The sequence below is a fragment of the Pygocentrus nattereri genome, chromosome 25, assembly GCF_015220715.1.
Source record: "Pygocentrus nattereri isolate fPygNat1 chromosome 25, fPygNat1.pri, whole genome shotgun sequence".
NCBI classification, from domain to species: Eukaryota; Metazoa; Chordata; class Actinopteri; order Characiformes; family Serrasalmidae; genus Pygocentrus; species Pygocentrus nattereri.
This window is the reverse complement of record NC_051235.1, coordinates 16,866,467-16,882,802: the sequence shown is the minus strand read 5'-3', so window position 1 is coordinate 16,882,802 and position 16,336 is coordinate 16,866,467. Positions and strand designations below refer to the sequence as shown.

General features: G+C 37.5%; 1 protein-coding gene across 1 annotated transcript in view; it reads right to left on the bottom strand.

Annotated features, from left to right (window-relative positions):
* Window positions 1-1,717: 1,717 nt before the first annotated feature.
* strc1 (stereocilin 1) overlaps window positions 1,718-16,336 on the bottom strand; it is a 38,677-nt gene continuing 24,058 nt past the window's right edge. The window contains exons 16-28 of the mRNA XM_017683664.2: window positions 15,912-16,047; window positions 15,613-15,701; window positions 15,325-15,460; window positions 13,464-13,660; window positions 11,990-12,080; window positions 10,882-11,041; window positions 8,857-9,032; window positions 7,736-7,891; window positions 6,798-6,940; window positions 5,520-5,668; window positions 4,777-4,874; window positions 3,452-3,602; window positions 1,718-2,274 (exon numbers count right to left, since the gene is read on the bottom strand). Coding sequence (XP_017539153.2) covers window positions 2,177-2,274; window positions 3,452-3,602; window positions 4,777-4,874; window positions 5,520-5,668; window positions 6,798-6,940; window positions 7,736-7,891; window positions 8,857-9,032; window positions 10,882-11,041; window positions 11,990-12,080; window positions 13,464-13,660; window positions 15,325-15,460; window positions 15,613-15,701; window positions 15,912-16,047 — 1,780 coding nt within the window. The 3' untranslated portion in view covers window positions 1,718-2,176. The remainder of the gene's footprint in view (window positions 2,275-3,451; window positions 3,603-4,776; window positions 4,875-5,519; window positions 5,669-6,797; window positions 6,941-7,735; window positions 7,892-8,856; window positions 9,033-10,881; window positions 11,042-11,989; window positions 12,081-13,463; window positions 13,661-15,324; window positions 15,461-15,612; window positions 15,702-15,911; window positions 16,048-16,336) is intronic.

Below are 16,336 nucleotides of genomic sequence, written 5' to 3'. Positions count from 1 at the left end.
ATATAAACTGCTTTTGTTTTGTTTTGTAAACATACTGCATGTTCATCCCAAATATGGGACCTGCAACACGTTTCTTAAAGTTGAGACAGGAGCCTGTTTACCACTATGTAACATCACCTTTCCATGTACCACTTAAAAATCGCTTAGGGACTGAAAATAAGAAGATAATTGATCTAGTTTTGAAAGTGCAATTTTTTGCCATTATTCTGCTAAGCAACCTTTGCAACCATACAGAGTTTCAGTGTCATATTCTGTGCTTCGTAATGCACCTGGAATGGTCTGGACTAGTGTAGCACCCGCACTATTCGATTACACAGCTATGCTGTTGTAACACATGCAGAATGTGGTTTGCTGTCATCATCGACATCCTTGAAAAAGACATAGTCTTGAAGGCGGCATATGTTGCTCCAAAATGTGTCTATGCCTTTCAGCATTATTGGTCTTCAAAGATGTGCAAGCTATTTACTAATACCCCTTGACCATGACAAACCTTGCCTAAACATTATGCAGTATGGATGGTCCCTTTGTTTTTTGGTCCAGAGAACACATTGAATGCTCTTTCCATAAACAATCTGAAAGGTGAACTCATCAGACAACAGTTCATGTTTTCATTGTGCATTAGTCCTTTTCAGATAAGCTCAAGCCCAGAGAACTAGGCGGTGTTCCTAGACTTTAGGCTTTCACTGTGCATAGATTGAGTTATCTAAAATCCTTGCAATTGCACATCAAGGAGTGTTGTTAGATTATTAATTGTTAGATTATTCGCTGACATAAGTGGAGAGCCTTGACCCATGCTTGCTTATTAAAGGACTAGGCCTTTCCCTGGACGCTCCTTTCATACACAGTCATGAGTGCATCTGTTTAAGATCTTTCTTGAACAATTCACAATGTTCGTAGTCTTAAACTGCCTCATCCTAACCCTTTTGAAACTTGCTGCAGGCATCAATTTCCATGTTAATGTATATTTGCAAAACAATGAAGGTAAAAAATGAAGAAAATAAATATTTTGTCTTTTTACTGCTTTTGTTTAAATACAAGTGAAAGTAGATTCACAAATCACTGCTTTCTGTTTTTCTAAGCATTTCACATGTCCAGCATTTCTGAGTTTGATCTTGTACATTATCACAGTGTATCCCATTCCCTGTTGCTGCAGTACTGGACATTATAAAGTTTTGTTTGCTTCCATCACACTTGATTTAATTCATCAGCTAAATGACAAGCCCTTAAAGCAGAGGTACCGGGACGGATTTGGCAGGAGTTTTCCGGACCACGTTATACTTCTTTATAAATTAACATCACATGCACAGGCTCAGAAAGAAGGTCCAACTCAATGTTTAAGTCTCAAATGTAAAATGATCATTATACTGATGAAGATATAAAGACAGCAGCAGTATTCACTCATCATCAGGACAGTCATGTGTTGCATGCAATTGCATATTTCCACCAGAGAGGTCTCAACTTCTCCAAATCCTCCAGAGTGACGCTTTAATGAGGTTATATTTGTGTTCGAGTAGAAAAAAACACTTCAAGACTTCAAGAGACACCTAGATCAGAACTCAGCAGCTTCAGACAATTTTAACATCCTTAAGCTTTTATGCTGTTGTTGATGGTAACATGTTAAAGAGCTTCTATACTTTAACTGTCAGGACTTAAATATTCGTTACATTGTTTACATTCAGGCTTAAGACTCGAGGCTTTAAATATAGAGATGAATAGATAAGGTTAGGAATGAAGCACTATATTGTTTTATAGCACTGTGGTCAACAAAATTCAGCTTTATAGTAAGTCAGAGTAGATAATTTGCCGTTGGACAATCAGCATCACACATTCAAATAGCTGCTACAATCCTTGTACTGTAATTAACAAAGTGTAAATATAATGAAATGAAATGTCATCTTATATTTACATGACATTGACCAAATCTTGGGATGCGAACACACTATGATACACCTGAATAAATGTCATACAATTTGAGTTAAATAAATAAATAAATAAATAAATAAGCTAATCAAGCATTGATAGAATTGCATTTCATGCCTAAACCCCATGAGGCAATCCATTTCAGTGGTCAGCTTAAAGTGCCATTCAGAAAACAGATACAGAATATTAGGAAGGTCAACAGCACAAAAGTCCAAGTCTCATATAACTATTCACAAAAAATGAGAGAGATAGCTGGTCATAGAGAGTCACTGAAGAGAAACGTCAACAGCAGCACCAGCAAACTACAGAGATGGCAGATGGGACAGATGCTTGTTGCTACTCCAAATGACCTGCCTGTGGACACACAGAATACACATGGATTTAATTAGAAAAGGCTTTATCTATAGTACTGTAGGAGTAAACAAGCATTCATGTTGCAAATCATCATTGCTATGGCCAGTTATAACAATAATAACATCAATCAAAAATCACACTGAAATACATGTAGTACTGTGCAAATGATAGAGACCACCCCTTGTTTATTCAACTTCCAGTCCAGTTAAAATGGACATCAAATACAGGTTTTTACCCATTTTCAATATTAGATAAAAAGCAGAAAAGTACACAAACGCCCCCAACTCTAAAAATAATAATGTTTTCATTATTTATTGTGTCCACCACTTGCCTTTATAGCATCCATTTTTTTCAGGACACTTGCTTTTAGTTTTTCTAAAGAAATCTACCGGGATATTCTTCGATGCTTCTTATAAACATCTCCAAAGTTCAGTCTTAGTTGGTTGCATTTCTCACAATTCAGCTACAAATTCTTAACTGGAACATGAAATAAATAAAAAGATGGTTTTTGTACATTCCTGGTTGTATGGATCATTCTATCGAATTTCAGAGTTTTCAAACTTTTAACTAACTTGGACCTCAGACTAAAATCTTTTTGCATTGAATGACCCTCCAGCTTTATTATGTTTATTTTATTAAAACAAATGTCATTCAAACATTTTGTCTACCACCTAAACAATCATCAACACTACCAAAACTTTACAAAATGTTTCAGTAGTGACGGTTTTGGTAGAGGCAATTTTAGCTAATCTTCGAACAGTTGTACAGACACAAAATTGAATTTTTATTAAAACAAAAAAAGTTCACTTAGCTGTAGAAAATACATGTTTAGAATAACAATTCTAAAGCATATAATTTGGAACACATTTACTTCAAAACAATGAGATCTAACAGCTCATCATGTCCCCAAGAGCATTTTCTGAATAAATATTTTGAAAAAAAGTTGAGTTTCACTTTAGAAAATAAAAAAGGTCTTTTAAAAAACACAGTACTATTTCCAACTAAGTTGAAATTTAGGGGTTAGGGTTTGGTACAGCCACTTCACAATAATGAAGGTGAAATGTAAAAGCAGTTAGGATTTCAAATGATGTCAAAAATATAAACAAAACAAAAAAAATGTTTAGAGCTTTCTCAAGTGATTTTATATGACTGGTTGATATGTGTCACATATATGCACCTCTGAAATCCACCGGTTTGTCTTCCAAAGGGTTGAGCACCATGGACAATGCTGTCTCCTGTACTGAGCTCAGCACTGAGCGTTGGGCCACAGTGACAGCTGCAGCCTGATCGTAGGAAAACATACTGATCTGGGCCTGGTTGAAGATGACCTGAAGACACGGAAAGCAAGACAAAGAGGAAAATTCAACCAAATAGCTGAGGTGAGTTTCAGCAGCACTCAATATTTTCTGTCAAACCAGGGAACAACAGAAGAATTGTTTTCAGTGTGGCTGTGTCCAAATCTACGCCCAGTTCATTATATATCAAACAGCCATAACACTGAAACTCACTGTTCATTTTATCAGGTCCACTTACCATATAGGTGCACTTTGTAGTTCTACAGTTACAGACTGTACTCAATCTGTTCCTCTGTACACTCTTAACTTGCTTTCACCTTTTTCTTCAATCCACAGGACCCCCACAGGACCACCACAGAGCAGGTATTATTTGCGTTGTTCTCAGCACTGCAGTAACACTGACACGTTGGTGGTGTGTTAGTGTTAGTGTGTGTTGTGCTGGTCTGAGTGGATCAGATACAGCAGTCCTGCTGGAGTTTTTAAGCACTGTCTACTCACTGTCCACCCTATTAGACGCATCTACCCTGTCGGTCCAGCCTGTAGATGTAAATGTCTGAGACGTTAGTTCATCTAATGCGGCACAGTTTGTGTTGGTCATCCTCTAGTCCTTCATCAGTGGTCACAGGACGCTGTTGGCTGAATATTTTTCACTGGTGGACTATTCTCTGTCCAGCAGTGTCACTGAGGTGTTTAAACACTCCCCTCCAGCAGCACTGCTGTGTCTGATCCACTCAGACCAGCGCAACACGCACTAACACACCACCACCACGTCACTGCACTGCCAAGAATGATCCATCACCTAAATAATACCTGCTTTGTGGTGGTCCTGTGGGGGCCCTGATCATTGAAGAACTGGGTAAAAAGGGGCTAACAAAGTATGCAGAGAAACAGATGGACTACAGTCTGTAATAGTAGAACTAGAAAGTGAACCTAAATGGTAAGTGGAGCTGATAAAATGGACAATGAGCATAGAAATGAAGAGGTGGTTAACGTTATGGCTGTTTGGTGTACTTTGCACTATTTTGTGAGAACATTTTGTGGTGGTGTCTGAAAACACAGTGGAGAATATCCAGAGTGATGAGCATTAGTGTATAATATTGCTTACTTCACTTTACTTCACCTCCCTTGTTCTTTAGTGCTGCTGATTTTCCAGTGTTGGTAAAAGTGATTAGTGGATCATTTCACACAAAGCATTTGAGTCACTCACCACAAATTTTTTGGCTGGAATGAGAGATATGGCGAGGGGGGTGATTCCTTCAATCTGCTCCTTCACCAGAGCAGACATGGCCATATCTGGAATGCCAGCTATGGAGGAGAGATGGACACAAACAAAGAAAAGAAATATACACAATTGACAACAGATTAGAAATGAAAAAAGCACAGCCAAGCCAGTCAACAACAGTGTTAAAAACGTGGGTAGGGGCAAAGTAGTTGCCTTAAATAGGCTGATAAATGATAATAATGAATTTTGCTACACTTTAAATAGGATTCTTTTTACTTTCTCTTTCACATACCACCTGATTTTTTGTTGCTTCACCTTTATTCAACATTTCCTTTCTTACTGTCAGTCTAGTAATTCATCATCCACAATCTATGGTTAGTTCAAGAATGTATACAGTAGAACAGACTGGACTTATTATTAGGTAGAGACCACCCTTCATTTATTTAATTTTCAGTCGAAATGGCCATTAAGTTATTCATTGTTCAGCATCAGGGAAAAAAAGAAATAGAAAATTACAAAGAAGCCTCAACAGCTAATTATATCATCAAACTATTCAATGTTTAGTTTGTCTACACTTTGCCTTTATTACAGCTTCCACTCTTTTTGGGAGACTTAGTGTCAGTTTTTAAAAAAAATCTACAGGGATATTTTTTAATAAAGCACATTCTAGTTTTTGAGAGCTTTTCTGGAAACTACAGGTTCGCTATTTAAGGAAAGAAGGCAGATACCAGCAAACGCTCCAATCTCAATGAAGACCTCTGGGCCCCACGAGCTGATTGGCCCAAACGCCAGACTGTGGCTGAGCAGTGTGATCATGGCTTGCAGCTGGTCCTCAGAGCAGGATACGTTCAGACGCCCCAGCCACAGCACTGCCTTACTGCCAGAACACAAAGCACCATCGTTCATACAGAGTCTCCACTCTACAGTGCTTGCTGAAGTTGCTAGTAATAAATGATGTATGTATTATGTATGTATGTATATATAGTCATTCATTCATAGCCATCCTGATCATGTTTTGGCAACCTTTCTTTAGGCCCATTTTTCTGCAAGTTGTTTGAGGAATCAAGTGTGTGAATGGAGCAGAATCAGAACCAGAGCCAGAGCCAAAACTTACACAGCAGGACATTAAGAAAAAGACAGAGAATTAAGCAATATACACAAAATTAAAACACAGATGGGCCCAATTTCTCATTTCACCCCTTGCCCCTACCACTTAGCCCTTACCCCGGAGTTTTGCACGTTCATGCCTAGGGGTAGGGTGTCTAGATTTTTGTTGAGATAGAGGGGTAGGGCAAAGTGTTAGTGTTACATGCCCCTCCAAATGGAGGTTTTTCAAAGGCACACAAAAAAACAGCAATATATCGCCCGAAGAAAGCCATGAATGTATTTCCACTGTTAGAAAAATGATAACCGTTGTATTAACATTGATTCAATGTGTTATGGTCATAACAAGCATAAAATTGCTAGTAGTATGTTGATGTCTTGGTAGCTAGCTAAATTTCCCATTCTACCTTAAATGGTGCAATAGTTGCTTTCTGATGCCTGAGGCCCATTTAAGGTGGAATGGGACAATTCAAACAAGAAGCTAAAGAATAGTCGACTTCAGCTTCATATCACCTAAGAATTGGGGTGGGCGATAACTGTTGCACTACCCCTCTTTGAAGGCATTTGATGCCCTAAATGTAACTAAAGCCCAGCAGTGAGGTTGCTGAAATATACCGCTCCTCTGCTATCACTGCAGACTGGCAGGGTCGCCTACAGAGCAGCGCTACTAGCCTCTTAATACTATTTGTTATACTATAATGTTCTTTTTTATTGAGGGTTGTCCCATTTTCTAGGTGACTTAATGCCAAGGGGGCGAGGTGACAATCCAGAACGAAGGTTAGGGGTTATAAATAAGAAATGGGAGTGGGCAAAGGACTGAAAATGACAGTAAACAAGGTGAAGTGCACTTTTATAGTTTGACATTTCAGTGGTAGTCGTTTCCCCTAAAAAGACAATCTCACCTAAACTCAACTGGATTGAGACTGCGGACAACAGCAGCATCAATCCCACAAATGATGTATCCCAGGGCGACAAAAGAGCTGGAATCCAGTTGACTGGGGGTTTGTTTGGTGGAGTTCAGCACAGCAGAGAACAACACATTCATCTGTGACACAGAACAAATTTTAGGGTTCATCAATAAATCAGCATTTGTTGAACAAATAATACAAATCGTTGCTGATGGAAGAAAACCTTGTATCTCCATTTTTGGCATTTTTCAGTTTTTGACATCATTTGAAAATATCTGTTACTCTTTACTTTGTTTGAAATTTTATGATGAAAGGACTGAAAAAAATTACCCAAAATGACATGGGAAAAATTCTGGTTCCATTGACTTACATTGAAAGTAAAGTAGGTTTTTTTCCTTCTCCTGTAAAGTTTTCATTTTGGAGATACCAGGTTTTCTTCCGACAGCAGCGAAATATACCTTTTATACAGAACTGTGCAAAATCCAGAGACCATCCTTCATTTATTTAATTGCCTGCCAAAATGGCAATTAAGTCATTCATGCAACCAACTTCTGAGACCGAACTTTAGAGGTGTGAATGTATCTAGAAATCTCTGCAAATTTCTTTGGAAAACTGAAAGCAGGTCTCATGAAATAAATGGAAGCTGTAATAAAGGCAAAAGGTGGACAAACTGAATACTGAAAAATATGATATTATATTTAGCTGCCAGGGCTTCTATGTCATGTACTGCTAAATATGTCCTCTGCTTTTTTTCTTTACACTGAAAAATGAATGACCTATACTAAATAGCCTTTTTGACAAAAAAAAAAAGTCAGGGGCTCTCTGACTTTTGCACTCTTCAGTCAAGCAAGTTACCCCTTATAAACCAATAATCACTTATCAGCTATAACCTGTATACAGCTATCTGCTAGCTTAGTTAACATGTTAGTTACCTGTTTTTTTGTCCAGCTATTAACAGCTCCCAGAGGTGACAGAGCACGAATATCAGAGAGTTTGAGTGAGGCCAGTTCATCAGCTGTAAGCTGTGTGGCAATGTAACCCAGCTCAGCCGTAACATATGGATTGAAGGAGGAGACCGCACCATACACCTGCATTAAAGCAGACAATAAATACAAATAAGTGTATTCTGATAATTAGATTTCAGAGAGAGGCAGGTGTAAAAGGCAACGGCAGACAAAGTGTTAACTTGGTTGATGCTGATGTGTTTACAGAAGTATTCATTATTGTGAATAAACAAATATATTCAAGTAAATTACACTTGATTATAGATAATAAAATAAAAAGTGACTGTTCATATTGAATCACTAAATTCATATGCTGCATGTCTACCATCACCAACTACAAAAACTGGCCTTTAATTAAAGGGGAAAATTTCATCATGATTTAATTATTAAAAAGTCAATCATTTGATGTGAAATGCTCAATCCTAGAGAATCAGGATCATGAATCAGATCAGGATCAGGATCAGAATCATGATTCAGAACTTAACCAGAATTTTTCAGAGTGATGGCAATGGTGGAACCAGATTCCCAAAGTGTTTCATGCCTCTAAAGGCTACATTACAGATTTAGGTTTTGGTCTGTAACACACACACACACACACACACACACACGCACGCAGGCGTGGGGGACAGGAATTCTCTTTATACTGCACTGATTTACATGAAACAACTCTGAATGACTTTGCTTGCATCTCAATGATTGAATTATACAGCAATTTTGAAAATCTGGTGAAATTCCCTTTAATGTTGGCCTTCCAAAGTACAACTAGTCATTCAGTCATTCATAAATCTACGTAAATAGCTCTCCTTCAACTTTTTATGTTAATAGCATCTTTCATGAGGTATAAAATGCACTGCTATCATCTTCTGTTTTGATCATTTGACTATATCCAACCCAAATGTCTTCCAGGAACGCAAGGAAAAGTCTTGTTGGTGTTGAATCTCTACATTCAACATACGTGTGAAAATATTATTATTGTGTCCTTGCCCTTTAAGAATGCAAACTGAGCAAACAATTATGTTGATGCATATTCAAATAAATGAACCAGGTACTTCTTTGGTTTTGCGAAGCAGCACTGATAGCTGGAAGGAGCTGAACAAAGGATCCTGGCCGATGAGCTCCAGGCACCTCCTGAAAGATGATGAGGGCATTTCTGTGAGGCTGGTTATAGGCCAGGCAGACGGCTGAGTCTGATGCAGGCTCTCACAGGTCGGAACTGGGCTGACAGCTAAAACAGACATGACAGGAGAATCAAATATTGCTGTATTAAATGTAGGTATAGTTCATAGTGTTAAGTTATTCAACCTGAATTGAAAATCATTATATATTTTCCATCAGTACCATGATGAACACTATATGGCCAGAATTATATGAACACACCTCCTAATCATTGACTTCAGGTGTTTCAGTGCACTCATTGTTAACAGATGTTTAAAATCAATCTCATAGCCAGGCGTTCTCCATTGTCAAACACTTGCAGCACAATGGGTTAGACTTTAACCTTGACTTCTTTAAACATGTCATAGGATGCCACCTCTGCCATAAGTCTGTTTCTGTGAAACGCATGTGTCTAGGAGCAACAACAGCTCAACCACGAAGTGGTAGACGACGCAAACTCACAGAGCGGAGCCATTGAGTGCTAAGTGTATCACTCATTACAGAGCTCCAAACTACCTCTGGAAGCAACAGCATCACAAGAACTGTATGTTGAGAGCTTCAGGAAATGGTTTTCTATTGCTAAACAGTTGCACTCGAACCTAGGATTAAAAGGCATAATGCAGTGGTGTAAAACACATTACTCCTTGGCTGCAGTGGAAACATGTTCTCTGGAGTGATAAATTACACTTCATTATCTGACATTTCATATCTGATGGGTGAATCTGGGTTTGGCAGATGTCATGAGAATGCTACCTACCAGAATGCACAGTGCCATCAGTAAAGTTTGGTGGAGGAGGGATAATGACCTGGGTTTAATTTTCAGGGTTTGGGTTCAGCCCCTTAGTTCTGGTGAGGAGTAATATTAATTCTATACAAGGACATTTTAGACTATTTACAGTCCAAATTTTCACACAATTTAGCAGGTATTTTCAAATTATGTCAAAAAAAAATAAAGAACTACAAAAACATAAATACGAAGTTTTATTATGCTGCAGCTGTGTAGTGCTACTGGCTACCTTTTTGTAATTCGCTGTTTAATGATTGGTAATGTAATGTAGTTCAATTCAACACAAATAAATGGTTTTTAAATAAATAAAATAAACTTAAGTGAAAAACAAATAAATTACTTTAAATTAAAATGGTACTACGTGTACTCTCTACCGTGTATCTACACTTTTGGTCCAATCAGGTCCACTAACCATATAGGCGCGCTTTGTAGTTTTACAATTACAGATTGTAATCCATCTGTTTTTCTAAATAATTTGTCACACCCCTTTACTACTATGTAGTAACTACTTGCTCAGTGGTCCTGTCAGGGTCCCTTGGGGGTCCTGACCACTGATGGATGGAGTAAAGGTGTTGGGGGTGTAACACATTATGTGCAGAAATAGATGAAATACAACCTGTAATTGCAGAACTACAGTGCACCATTATGGTCAGTAGATTTGATAAAATAGACAGCAAGTGGAGATATAAAATGGGATATAAATATATATATATATATATATATATATATATATATATATATATATATATATAAATATTCTCAATATAGTGGGCTGTGAGTGTTAACATGTTTTTGCAGTGAGTGTTAATGGCATTCCCTGATTTTCAGTTCACAGGAGTAGTACGTGAAGACGGTTATAGCTGTAGGAAATGCTGTTTTCATTAGTTATATGAATTGCTGATATGTCTCCTAGCAGACGCAGTGATGGGGACTGTGGGATGTGACAGTTCAACAGAAGGTTAATTGAGTAATGACTTGTTACTAATTATGTTTAATAGGCGTAAACGCCATATGGCATATATGTCTAATGGGTATTTCTAAAAGAACATTAAATATTTAATAGTAAGATATTGATTCTGAATATGCTCAGAAGGTCAATGACAAAATACATCACAAAAAAGATGGCACTCACTGCGTCCTGGCTTGAGGAAGCCGAAGAAGTACTGAAGCACAAACTGCTGCTTGGTGAAGAGCACAGAGCGCTCCTGTACACACAAAGAGCCCACATCTCCGCTCTCCCACTGCTGCTGACTGACAAACAGTCGCTCGATCTGCTCCTGACTCATCAGGTCCTGTGTATGCGTGCAGACCAGGGCATGTAAGTGTTGATGTCAATGGATAATCGACAGCAATGGATAATCAGCGTGACAGCAGAGTATTGTTTCCTTCATCTTCTCCACTTGCTCCTGACCCCAGGAGTCATGTTGTGGATAGGACAGGGTGGAGGCCACTAAATGAATCATGACCACTATCTGATTAATCCTGAAGGCAAAGGCCAAATAAATGCGAACTGTCCCAATTAGGGGTGCAGCAATACAAGGTGACACAAAAATAATTAGGTGTGTAACAATACATGGTGACATGGTTACATGGTTACAAAGAAAAAAATTTAAAGTTAAAGTCAACTTCATTTCTTTTTCACCACAGACGTGGATGAATGAGGGATGAAATACAGTTTGCTGTATTTAACAGAGCAGCAGAAGACAACAGTGCCAAACACAATGAGTACAATAAAAATAGACGATAAACTACACAAACTGGTTCATCATACTCGCATCCTTGATCACGCACACAAGCACCTTTACTATCATACTCCCAGCTTTAGTCTCATGCAACAGGGTGGATGAAGAAAATAACACTTAATACATTATAAGATATAAGATAATACACATGTACATATGTGTGGTGTCCTGAATGTCATTTAACAGCAACAATGTGTTGGTGATTTTGAGGATTTCTGTATTAAAAACTGTTCTCTGATGGCTCTTTTGCATAAAGGCCCATTGATTTCTGGAACCATACTCTTCTGACTGTCTTAATGGGCATCATGTCTTTGGTTTCTTCTATTATGTTTTTGGGCCAGGTGACTGACCCATGGTACTCTAGATAGCACATTGAGTATAAAAGTACAGCACGGCAACAAACAAAAACTACTGGTCAAACTGCAACTCGTTTGACTAACAGGCACTGGTGCAACAGATGGTGGTAATGGTGCTGACAGGGCTGATAAAATTGTTTACCGGAGGAATCAGCTGGATGGCCTCTTTCGACAGGTAAAACAGGAACCTGTCCACTTGATTGAGGGTCACTGTAGTCCAGTTTTGCACTGGGCTTTAAGAGGGGAAAAAGAAGCAACTGATAAAATGTGAAGTTCTTCATCAGAGGCAGAGACATTATCACACTGCCACAAAGACTTATGTACTGATATATTGCTGCACCTACAGTGCTCTACAAAAATATTGGCACCCCGGTAATCATTTCAATTTTCTATCAATGAACCTTGGAATCTGAAGGTGCTGGAGAGGTTCTGTGTGGAGGAATGGTCTCAGATCCCTTGCCATGTGTATTCCTTTCTCATTAAGCATTATAGGAAAAATACCTAGAGGTCTTTGCAAAGGGAGGCTGCACAAAGTATGAAATTAAGGGGTGCTAATAATTGCACCACATACATTTTTCAAAAAAATAATGATTAATTTCCTGATAAGATTTAGAGTGCTTTAATCATTGTTCTCCAAATAAGGGTTAGATTTTTGCTGAAGGATGAGCGGTAAAGTATATTTTTACAGCTGCTTTACTCATGTTTACCAGGGATGCCAATACTTATATGTAACAATATATTGTAAGTGGATCTGATAAAATGGACAGTGTAGATATAAGGTAACTGTATTTAAGAAAGTAGCCGGTGATAGTATAAGGTCAATAAGCTTATTATATTTCATTATAATATGAAAATATTTTTTATACAACCTTTTTAGCTGCGGTGATATGATATGAACAATTATTGCCATCATTTGTTTGACATAACCAAGAGAGTTTTGTATGATTTATTTAAAGCAAAATAAAAAATACCAGAATAGGTGTAAAGTCTAGACTGGATTTCTATGAATGCCCACTCATGTTCCCAAAAAGCCCTGTCAGTGTTTTATTACAGAAAAATGATTAATTAAATCATTTACAAGCTTGTGAACCTCAGTATGGCAATGATTTAAACTGGAGGCTGTAACTAATGAAAAATGTCATCATGTATTTAAGCTCCCTCAACTAAACGATTAATCATAGCATTTAGTCGACTAAGATTCTTTCTACTATTTGTATTTATTTTGATATTTATGTAATCATTTGTTTACAAAGCTGTAGATATTTCTATGCAAAAGAAATACCATAGGAATGGGTTGATGGGAATACTGGGGCCTGCAATCTCAGGTGCAAATTTAAGTAATTTCTTTAATTCTTCACTTAACATCGATAAATAAAATCTATTTGTCATTGTTCACCAATTTTAGAAAGGAAATTACACAGATGAGCATTGATAATGTCTATAATTAACCTTTTACCCCACAGTAAAATAAACATGTAGCAACGGATGTACATTTTAAGCCCATTATTGAGTTTATTCTATCTTTAAAAAACGAACACGAATTATATAGCAATTCCATTAATGTTGTGTGTACGATATGGTACAAAAAAATGGCAAGTTAACCATCATATTCTTACCCAAATGTGCTGGGCTCCTGTAGCATTGAGGCCACAATATCTCTTTTGCTGCTATCATAACAGAAGCCTCGCAGAAACTCCACACTGTCCACAAAGAAGCTCCTGTCCAGCTGCATGAACACTTCGTCCACTATGAACGTTGCCATAATACCCAGAGAACGAAACTCCTCCTCGGTGTATTTGCCAGTGTGCATGCCCTGAAGAACAATACAGCATTGTGGGGGATAAACAATAAAATACAAACAAAACATTGCTTTATGTATTGTCATTAATATTCTATTACAATACTTGAAGGCACCCGCATTACAAAAGATGTTTCATTATATTTAGCTTCTTTATGATGATAATATGGCAAAAACACAATGTTCACTTACTGCACTGCACTACATGCAATTTAGCAGGACTAATTATGCTCATAATACAACAAACAAAGACCGGCAAACACTAAGGGCAAACACAGGGCTTAAATAACAAAGGGTAACGAGGGACAGGTGAAAACAACGATGGGCGGAGACTTGAAATGAGGGGGCTGGACTAGAAAAACCAAAACAAAAACACACATGGGCTAAACCAAAACACTAACACATGGACAGGACTGGGAGGGGCCAATCGTGACACTCACTTTAATGAAACATGCAGTTGGACAGTTTTCATTAACTGCTAACGTTATCTACCTGTGCTCAGGAAAGCTTATTGCTTTATGATTCTTCACAATATTGATAAAATATAACTGCATAATGTTTATGTTGAAAAAAAATTTTCAATTCTACAATGAAACTTACAAAGCCTAGTCCAAAAAGTGAAAAATAAAATTCAGTCTTTCAATTTGCAATTGTATGTACAACATGGACAGCAAAAGTTTGAGCACCCCTGGTTAAATGACGTTTTGTTGAAGGGCAAACACGGGGCAAACACGGGGCTTATAAAACTCAGGGATAACGAGGGACAGGCAGAAAACAGGTGGCGACAAAAGGGGCAGAGTCACAAAACAAGGGGCCGGACTAGGAAACCAAAAAAAGAAAACACGTGGAAGATCGAAACAAAGGGGCATGAGGACGATCAGAAAGTAAACAGAAAAAGCACATGGAGTAGTGGGAGGAGCCAACCATGACAAGTGCACTTCAATGATGAATGATTTATTTACTGATCTATGGCAAAAATAAAGTGATAATGCAATGTCCTGTTTTACATCATTTTCCAGAATTTACAGAGAATTAAAGTCTCTGACAAAAAGGAAAGGCAAATGTAAATTAGATAAATTAATAGCAACTTTACAATTTGTCATTTCACTTCCACTGTGCTTGGTGCCATTCAGAGGTGGATAGTAATAAGATACATTTACAGTTACAGAAACTTCCGTAACATTCCCAGTCATTTGTACACATTGTAGTATTTTCTAATGATAATATTTTTTACTTAAGTCCATTAGTGAGAAATCTGTTTTACTCGGTTACATTTCAGGCATGTAATATGTAATTATTTATGTTTCTACATATGCATTCAATTTTCGCGTGTCATTTCATTATGTTGTCTTGGTGACAGCATCTGTACTGCTTTGCTACTGGTCACTCATTTGACTTCTGAGGTTTATTATCTTATTTCATCGAAAAAATGCTCAGTTCCTCTGCTGATAAATGCTTCGTGCCAGCCATGTTATAATGTAAAGGTAAATGAAAAGGTTGAAAATTGCTGAAATTCAATTTTGAGACTAATGTTTGTAATAAAATAAAATAAATAAATAACCACAATGGGCAGAAATGGAATTTTACTGTATTCTGTTTATACTGTAAGGATTTTACATGATCTATGGCAGAGCAGAGCTAGTGGTGAAGGTTATGGCAAAAATAAAAGGTAGACTGACCAGTCGCTGAACTATCTTGTCCACTAGGATGGTCTGTTTAGTGGTGGGCATCAGCAGAAAGTGCTGTGGATCCTGCACAATCATACTCCTCAGGATGTCAGTCATCAGCACAGAGAACTTTTTAATAGTGCTCATCCTACAAAGCATTGATATTTCAATTAGTACATAAACCTATACAATAACCGATTCAGGCGTCTGATCTGCAGACAATGAGATTAATGGTCATTAATAAACACTATATATAATATAGTGTTTATTATATAATAACAGCTCACATAAAAGACTTACGGGATTGAGAGAGCAATCTGAGCACCCATGGCCCCAAGTAGGTCGGAGAAGAAGGCGAGTTTGTACAGTTCCTCAATCAGACACTTCTTCTACATTAGACAGAATAAAGGGTTTTAGAATTATTAAAAGTGCTTTGAACTCACCAGTTTATGACCAAATGTCATTTTCAGTGTCTATTTCAGGAGAACTACAATACGGTTTGTTTTCCTTGGTTTCATACTTAATAAGTGATCATAAAACCACAGATCTGAATGGACAGCAGTAAATGATGATATGATATTGCTATTTAATATAAGTACTAGTGATGGGTGGAGTGGAACGGGCTGTTTTCTCAGAACCCCCAGAACGTCACTCATGGATGATACTGATGGATTGTTCTGAATCAGCTTCGACAAAACTTTGCAACTCACGCCCTGAGCAACTGTCCCCAGAGACCTGCCCAAAACACAAGTGAAAGAGAAAACACAAGTAAGAGTGGGAATCACTACAAGCCCACTATATCATATTATCACGATCCTCGAGCCATGATTCAATTCTACTGTGATATTTGAAGATGTGATATTTGAAGATGTGATATTCAAAGTAATAAAGCAATAGGATATAATGTGACATATAATAATGTTTAATAACTTTGAATGTTTGACAAATTATTCCCCTAAAAGAAAACTTATAGAGTGAAGTTTTTGTCATCTCATTCCAACTTTTTCATTGGAATAGGCTATTA